The sequence below is a fragment of the Myxine glutinosa genome, chromosome 11 (genome assembly GCF_964187855.1).
Source record: "Myxine glutinosa chromosome 11, kmMyxGlut1.1, whole genome shotgun sequence".
Lineage (NCBI taxonomy): Eukaryota > Metazoa > Chordata > Myxini > Myxiniformes > Myxinidae > Myxine > Myxine glutinosa.
Genome location: NC_136271.1, coordinates 13,469,527 through 13,478,938, shown reverse-complemented (window position 1 = coordinate 13,478,938; position 9,412 = coordinate 13,469,527). Strand labels below are relative to the sequence as shown.

Here is a 9,412-nt window from a genome sequence, read left to right as displayed (position 1 = left end):
TGAGAATGAAGAAACAAATATACAGGTATACTTTCTCTGTATATTTCAAATACAGGTTCTAATGCAAATGGCGAAGGACAATTTGAAACCATAATGCATGAACCGCCCCCCACTCCTGAGCTGCAGTAAATTGTGACAAACCGTTGATCAATGCTGTCAGGCTTGAAACCGATCCAGGAGTTGGAACACATGCGAGCAGTGCAGAGTTGTACTGGAAGCCTGGCTTCCGACATTGTCCACACACGGCGTTGCGGTTTCCCCAGCATGCTCGCAGAACCGTGCGCCCAGTGAGCTCGCACCGCCGGCAGCGAAGGCAGTGATACCTACAACACAAGGTAGATATATGCAGTCGTGTGAATTCGACTTGAGAAGAAAGATTAGGGTGGAGGTGGGAGAAGAAACATTGGGGGGTGGGACAAACATGGGAGATGAGATTAGGGACAAGGAGAATGTGTTAAAGTTGTTACTGATGTGTGCATCACGAGTCCACCACCCCTCATATGGAGAATGCAGTGCAGAGGGTAATTCTGCTATTGTTGCTTATGTAATAAATGGATGGTAGTGGTTTAACCGCCATGTTTTCAGACGACCAATAAAAATTAACTTTCACCCTTTAAAAACTGCGACTAAGTTATTGAAATATCCGCTGCTTTTTTGTTCGTATCCTTATCTTGCCTGTATTGCAAGTGGAATTACGCCGAGTAGTCAGGTTCACTATGTAATTTCGTTGGAATTTTTGGGGGATTTGGAAAACTATATATTTTTGGAAACTATATTGTGTAGTCAGTCAGAAAACCAATGTTGCTATTTGCACAGACTCCTGTATGGTGGCCATCTTGGATTTTCAAAATTGCCACCGTAGAACTAATTTTTCTCAATCTCAGCTTCTAAATAACAGAGCTTTGATTCTAACGGCTAAACATACATTTTCAAGGGCCCCGAATCCAATGGTAACAAGTTCGATAAGCTAGACATGACCATAGAGCTCCTATGTGGCGGCCATCTTGGAGTTTTCAAACTGGCCGCTGTAAAACTGATGTAACTCACCTTCTAAAGAGCACAGAGCTTTGATTCATCATTGAGTAAAGTCATCATCGTCCTCATCATCGCTTTCGTTCATCACATCTTGAGAGTCCTCATCATTTTGGCACTGGATGTCACACTGACAAAGGTCTGTACAAGCCAAGTTGTTTGTTCTGCAGGAACATCTAGATGAAGAACAGTCTGTTTTGCACTGACATCTAACCATTTGAATGGCCTTGGGGGGCTGGAGGCTCCTCAGTTGTGATTGGTTTCACTTGTCCATCCGTCTCTTTGTAAAAGCCGTTTTGCAGGGGATTCAACTGAGGATCCTGTTGAGCAATGCTTGCCTGACCCCACACTCTGGCTTGGATATGGACTCTAAGGATGTGCTGCTTGAGAGCTCCAAGAGTAGGAGGAAGCCTGTCACTTTCTGCCATGTGTTTGCAAAAGAGATACCATCGTAGTTTGGGGATGCTGTCGATGTGGATGCCATTTGGAGAGTAAGCAGCGCATACAAAGTTAGCTAGTGTGGACATGTCCTCCGTCACTTCAGTTGCATCTGAAAGCATTCGCACGGTGTCTATGACATCTTCACTTGCTTTGAGGTAGACATGCAGCCAGGTTGCTTTGCCTATTCGAGAGAACCTCCCAGTGTTGTCTGCCCCTGTGAAAGCATAAAAGGCTGGCAACGCCTTTGCTCTTTCGACCCCGAGAGCTGTCCACAGTGGCTCTATTTGAAGTATTCCAGAGGCCATGGAAATGGATGTATTCCTCAGCAGTAGGTCATAGTTTGCTATGACTAGTACCAGGACATCTGTGTCGGGAGAGAAGAACACCAACTGCGCATCATGTGGGTTTCGCTGGGATGCCAGCACGGCCTGGTGGATCAACAGGGTGTCGGCTTCTTCATGGTTGTTGTCCTCGAAGAGCAGGTCACTGTTGCTCCTAGTACGCACTGAAGCAGACGTGATGATCAACTTGGATGAGTAACTGTTGTATTCTAGAGTTTTGCGCTGCCAGATAGTCAGTCAAATCAGCCTTTGTTTTGTCATGAGAAAGGAATCTGCTCATTGGGATGTGTTTAATGTTGGTGTCATCTCTGACTTGATACTGTACTGCATCCTTTCCTTGCCTTCTTTTAGCCTTGGTAGCACTCTTCAGAGAATCGTTTTTGTACGTGTCAAAGACCAGTATGATCTCATCACAATCTTTTGTTAGAGACATGAGTCTGTCATTGAAGCATTCACCCAGATCGTTGACTTTCACTACAGTGGCTGGTTTCTTTGTCAGCTTATGCACAAGTACCATCCCATCCACCAGTGCAATCTTCCGACTTGTAGGTTTATTAGATGTGGATGCCATAGTTCTTGTCCATTGGATCTTCTTGTAGAACACTTGCAGCTGGTGTCTGCTGCTGATCTTCGGGGTGAATTTCTGCTCTTGCTAACTTGTCGAGGAGATGAATTAACTTCGACTTGTCAGTGCATGGAAGAATTGTCCCATCTGGAGCGAACAGTGCTCTTGGTGTCACAGTGAACTCGTAGTTTCCGATGGCATATTTCTGGTTGACGTCTGTTTGACTTGGCAAGGACCATGAGCCTTCCGTTCAGTTCCTTAGTCTCCTTCAGATCCACAGTCCTGTCTGAGTTTCACTGTGGTTCTCTTGTTCCCAGACGTGAACATCTTGTTGTTCTCCTTCTTGACTGGTGCCCAGAGGCTAACATCTCCATTGATATGCTCCGACACGTAGTCTTCATACAACTTCTGACCAGTGACATCAATGTTCAAGATCTGTGGTACATACTCGTCTGGGATGTAAGCATTCGTTATCACATTGTGCAGCTTGTCACCTTCAGTGTCAAATGGATTCCCGTGACTCAGTATCGCAGCCTTGATCTTGTTGATTGCTTCATGCTCCCTCTTGACTGCACTTGGACCAAGGTCATGATGTTCTGTGATCTTGTCACCTTCCAGGCCAAACTGACTTGAAGTCTTTTGACAGGCGTGATAATTCTGGTGTAACCATGAAGAATCTCTGTCTAGCATTGGCATTGTTAGAGATGCCAATCAGTCCAGAGTGAATCTTCATCAGCTTGTTCAGATGTTCACATGCATGATCTGGTCCAATGGATACAAACGGGATGTCATTCTTGGTTACTGATAGATTGCCAGCTCCTAGTTCTTCCCATGTCCTAGGGTGATTGGTTCTTAGGTCATACATGTCTGCGAGGTATTGGAGCCAGAGCCGCTTGCATTTGATCCGGTCCATGGCAAAGAATAACTTGCTCAGTTCTTCTCCAGCTTGGAGGTGAAGCACCAGGTCGGCATTCCGTGATGCTGCCACGAATAACAGGATTGTCTCCACCCGATGTAGATAGTTCATTATTGACTTGAACATTGCATTCTTGGATCTCCGTGCTTCCCACTCCTCGAGTGCCGTCACCACCCCATCAGATGTCAAGACATGAAGGAGTTTGGTGTTTGCTTGTTTTACAGATTCAGCTTTCGTGCACTTGTTCGTCTCAGCACAGGCAGCTTCTACTCCCTCTGTTGCCTCGAAACACACATCCTTTACTTGTGGGTTGTCCTTCAAGAACTCTTCCAGAACCATTTCATAAAGTGCTACATATGAATATATATGGGCACGGAGAGACCGCTTGTAGTGTGTACATTTCAGGATTTGCCGCGTCGTGGCTGGACCATAGACATCAGCTTCTACCAAAGCATCATCAATGCCTGAGTTCTCCATGGAGGCTCCGAGGGCTCGGAGAGCCGCCATGACAACATGCAGCTCACCCAGTATGGGGACGACTGTGCGTTTCAAGTCGGGTCTTGCATCCAGCAGTTGCACCACCACCTCGTAGAGGGCCATGTCAAATGAAATTACAGTGGGATGATCTTCACCAACTGCCAACATCCTTAGCTGACTGGCTTGCATGATCACGGTCAGTAGGGTTGGCCACTCATGTGCCACCTCTGTAAGTAGTGGCAAGGCACCAACCCGAGTCATGGACTGGCGTTCAGACAAGAGCGAGTTGTATCCTGCCCAACCTGGAATCTTGCTGGAATGTTCCCTCGCTTTCATCCTGGATAGAGCAGAAGCAATTGTTTTTGGGATTTAGAAAAATCAAAGCTCCGTCTTATTTCGAAGATGAGATCCTGAGAAACATCAATTTTATGGTGGCCAGTTTGAAATTTCAAGTTTGAAATTGAAACACATTCCAAGATGGCCGCCACATAGGAGCTCTATGGTCATGTCTAGCTTATCGAACTTGTTACCATTGGATTCGGGGCCCTTGAAAATGTATGTTTAGCCGTTAGAATGAAAGCTTTATGTTGTTTAGAAGCTGAGATATTGAGAAACATCAATTTTATGGCAGCCAGTTTGAAAAATCCAAGATGGCCGCCACATAGCTCTATGGTCATGTCTAGCTTATCGAACTTGTTACCATTGGATTCGGGGCCCTTGAAAATGTATGTTTAGCCATTAGAATCAAAGCTGTTATTTAGAAGCTGAGATATTGAGAAAAATTAGTTCTACAGCGGCAATTTTGAAAATCGAAGATGGCCGCCATACCGGAGTCTGCAAATAGCAACATTGGTTTTCTGACTGACTATACAATATAGTTTCCAAAAATATATAGTTTTCCAAATCCCCCAAAAAATCCAACGAAACTTTAAATCTGGACATACTGAACCTGACTATAGGTCCCTGTCGGTGAAGTGATGGGATTTGACAAAATGGAAGACGCAAGGCGGCCATCTTGGATTTTGACGTGGTGACCCAATTTTCAATGGCGTTCTTCCTTATGCCGAGATGCACCCACACACCAGATTATAAGTTGGTACTTTGCTTATTTTTCAAGATATTCTGCTCAAGGTTCAGACATGCATGGCGGTGGCCATATTGGATTTTGACGTGGGTTGCACCCGCACACCAAATTCGAATGCGATCCTTCGCGGAAGGACACGGACGGAGGGGAAAACCATGGTCCCCCTTTCGCCCTGCGGTGCGTCGGGGGGGACACCAACCTGCTTTGATTTAAAAGGTGGCGTATAATCAAATAGTTTGATCGGGTGATTATATTAGTTATTATATAATAAAATGGAAATGTTGAAAAAGCATTGAATATAGCAAGTGTTTTCTGAATCTAATCGATATGAGACCATTTTCAGTGAAGATGGAGGAGGAAGAGTTTTTGTTTTAATGTAAATTGAAAGCAGCCCCTGTGTCCTCACCTTGCTCAACTATGTCAAACCATTTGCAGAGTGCCGAGCTTTGAAGACTTTGTGAATAGATCTCCTGCAGGACGATTGTTGACAGATGCACACAGAGACCGAGCTCCTTTTATAGATAACGAGATCTTGCTCTTGCTTTCTGATGCACCTTGTGCTTTATTTTAAACTAGCCGAAACCCGTGGAACATCCACGGAAGGGAGGATGTGGTCTATGGATAGAGTACCATTATGGATGGCATTGGGGATTTGCTTGTCCGAGTAAGAGTTAGGAAGAAAGATGAGAATGAAGAGTGCGTATATGAACAACGTATTTATTGCAATCTACTTAAATGACAACGCTACGATATACTTTTGAAAAATGAATGGATTCGTAATAGGAATCGGCATGGCGCCATTCTGGGAGTGTTACGTCTCGCCACCTGCTACACCTCTCTGAGTTACGAGGATTTACGCAACGCACCCCGAGTATCGCAACGTCACTCCATTTTACTTTATTAAAATGACGATAAAGACGTTTCCTTATATATCCTAATTTAAAATGTTCAAGGGAATAAAAAGACCATTTGGTTCACACCACCCATGTTCACACCACTCGACTGTCCAATCAGCGGACGGCTCGCATCGCCTTCGCCCAGCAGACGCCAATACGATGGCGTCGTAAGATGGCGTCGTATCGGCAGTTAATCGGATGCTTTTTGGCCCCAAAGTCGACTAATTCAGATTTTTCGAGTATGGCTGTACGTGATAAACAAAGAGCGCGGTTCGTAGATCGTAAATGCATTAGTGCCGTGGGCATCGGGTCACTGGGTGCGGCGTAAAAGGGATAACAAAGTCGAGTCCTTACGCAATTATTATATAGATACTTTTATAAAATATCTTGCAGTTTGTTGAAAAAAAATTGGTCATTTCATTCCGTCAAATTAATATTTGAAACCACTTTAGCCGGCTGCCCACTAATGTCGGTCAATGCTGTGCTCTGCTTCCTGTGGAATGATTTCGTGCACCCAACGTGGCTCTCGCACTCGGTGGTTTGTCGTCATGGAGACCGTTTGGCCAGGTTGGTACACAATGACAACTTTCATAAAGATGCAACTTTTAAAGGCCATCAGCAAACTGCTATCGGACGTAACCTTGTGATGCGACACCCCCGGGCCCGACGGCCTTCATCACAAGCACCAATGGGTTCATAATTTGTTTAGAAATGGAGGGTGAGTTTCTCTGGTCTTCAAGCACATAGATTGCTTAATCCCCAATTAAGGGGGGGGGGATCAATCATGGCCGTCTGTCTGCAAATGTCAGTTTATGATCGAGGAACTTATTTCAATTGAATATTTTGAACATGAACAGAGGAAGACAGGTGTGCCATTTGTACTTTGGCTTTGAATTTGTACCGATCGCACATGCGCAGAAGAGCGAGATGACCACCTGGTGGTGAAACAAATTGAAAATCATTCGAAACAAACGCTGTTTTTAAGGATGTCATAAAGGCCACAAACAAGTAAATAAAAAAAACTAATGTAACGTGCTAAATATGGTGGTGTGATCGATGCTGTAAAACACAGGATGAATATTTCATTAAACCTTCATTTGTCTCTGTACCTGGAGGGGACTATCGTTGTCTGTCCGTCTGTCCATCCGGCCTGTGGTTTTCTGCATTTGTTTCTCCTTTCCCTTTAAGATGTTACACTAAAACTTGGTAGGTACATGGCTTTATTACAAGTTTAGAGTTTTGGGGCTTCACCAATTTTAAATGGGTGGTGTATAAGACTGCGAGAAGTGCTAAACTTCTAGATTTTTTTTTTTTTGACCATCTTTAAAATCATTTTTATTAAATTTCCGAAGTTGTTGAACACTACGTGGGGTACCATGTTCTATGAACTCTTCGTTTTCATATTAAGTGCTTGCTCCTGTGTTTTCATGCTCATGCCACTTTGATAATGTTACTTTCACTGAAGTGTTCTGGTTTCTACAAGACAAGGAAAGCACAATTGGACAGGGCGGAGGTTTGTAGTTATTGTGAATGATAGTGGCAGCAGAAACAGTATAAATAGCTCCTCATTGGGGATAGAGGGGTATATTCGCAGGAGTGAAAGGATTCCTATTCTATATAATAATAGCGTAAGGACTCGACTTTGTTATCCCTTTTACGCCGCACCCAGTGACCCGATGCCCACGGCACTCATGGATTTACGATCTACGAACCGCGCTCTTTGTTTATTACGTACAGCCATACTCGAAAAATCTGAATTAGCCGACGTTGGGGCCCAAAAGCATCCGATTAACTGCCGATACGACGCCATCGTATTGGCGTCTGCTGGGCGAAGGCGATGCGAGCCGTCCGCTGATTGGACAGGCGAAGGCGAAAACAAGCCGTCCACTGAGTGCACAATCCAGAGCATGCATTTGTGCCGGTGTCGGCGATCGTTGTTCATATACGCACTCTTCATTCTCATCTTTCTTCCGAACTCTTACTCGGACAAGCAAATCCCCTATGCCATCCATAATGGTACACTCTATCCATACACCACATCCTCCCTTCCGTGGATGTTCCACGGGTTTCGGCTAGTATGGATTATTTCTTTTATCTGTGGAGTTGGGATTGGAGCAAGATGTGTCAACGATCTAACGTATGCTGATACTGCTCTGTTGGCAGAAAGTAGAGGAATTTATGAAACTGCTGCGGATAGTGAAAATCTTTTTATTTAAACCTTTAAAAAAAAAAATCTTGTAAACTGAAGATCAATGTGTTCAGATTGGGAGATGGTCATGTGGAAATATTCATCTTCCTGTGTTGTAACATTGAAGTGAGTGGAGAATATAGAGGAGACAGAGGGTCTGCATTGTGGAGAACAGCAATGTCAGGATTGGTAGAGTTTGGGGAAGATGAAGATGACAAAACAAACCAAGAGGCAGCTGATGATTATTTTGGTATTTCCAGCTGTAATGTCTCGATCAGTCATGGAGAGTGAAAAAGAAAAGATTGCCAGTTTTTAAAACGTGGTAACATTCCATGGAATGCAAGAAGTGAAATCGATGATTGCAGAAATTCGATGCCAAGGACATCAGACGAGCTGATTGTCAAACGGAAACTGTTGTATTTTGGACCCCATGGGTGCAGAAGTCGAGAAATCAACCGTGCTGTTGGTGTTTGTTCTTCCCATTCACCCAACATCCCTAAAAAGGAAACCACTCGGTAATGTCTCCCTGCCTTGTTCTAACCCCACCCCAAGATAAATTGAGTAACCTCATCTAAAACTGAATACAAAGTCAGACGAGGTGTCAAAATCCCTGTCCAGTCTTAACACTTCCTGTTTTCATTTATAATTTATCCTTCCAAGGACACATCCAATTGGCCTGGCCCTGCTTCTTGTACCACTCCCAGATGTTTTGCGTGACTCCAAGATTACCTTGTTTCAAGATGGGATGAGCAGCACAGCCAAAAGGTACACTCCTTTGCCTCTACGATGCCGTGCTTGGGTTCGAATCTCGACCCACCTATAAACTCTTCCAGGTGGTGAACGTTAAAGATCTCACGGTATCCTTCACCAAGAGTAGGCAAGCTATCTCCAGCACCAACAAATTCCTTCCCTAACCAGCAGAGGGCGCTGCATTGGTGGCACAGCCGCACACAGTCAATGATGTTGCAAAATGATTGCTCTCCAAATCATTGATGTAAACTATGAACTTTAATGGTCCTTGTCCTGACCCTTGAGGTTCCCCACGACTTGCATCCTCCCACTCACAGCCTCTTAGCTTCTTATCACTAATTCAGGTAGCTTTACCTGACCAACCACTCTTCACTTCATTTCACTAATCCAGGTAGCTATACTTGACCAACCACTCTTAGCTTCCTATCACTAATTCAGGTAGCTTTACCTGACCAACCACTCTTAGCTTCATTTCACTAATCCAGGTAGCTATACTTGACCAACCACTCTTAGCTTCCTATCACTAATTCAGGTAGCTTTACCTGACCAACCACTCTTCACTTCATTTCACTAATCCAGGTAGCTATACTTGACCAACCACTCTTAGCTTCCTATCACTAATTCAGGTAGCTTTACCTGACCAACCACTCTTAGCTTCATTTCACTAATCCAGGTAGATATACCTGACCAAGCACTCCAAGCCCTTCATCTGAAACAATTGG

At 44.4% G+C, this 9,412-nt stretch overlaps 1 protein-coding gene across 5 annotated transcripts in view; it reads right to left on the bottom strand.

Annotated features, from left to right (window-relative positions):
• C11H9orf85 (chromosome 11 C9orf85 homolog) overlaps positions 1 to 9,412 on the bottom strand; it is a 44,698-nt gene that overhangs the window by 458 nt on the left and 34,828 nt on the right. For all 5 annotated transcript variants that reach the window (XR_013624900.1, XR_013624902.1, XR_013624901.1 and 2 more), the window contains one exon: positions 142 to 323. Coding sequence is in view for 2 of the 5 variants with exons in the window: in XM_078786404.1 (XP_078642530.1) it covers positions 142 to 323 (182 nt within the window). In the remaining 3 variants the exon portion in view is untranslated. The remainder of the gene's footprint in view (positions 1 to 141; positions 324 to 9,412) is intronic.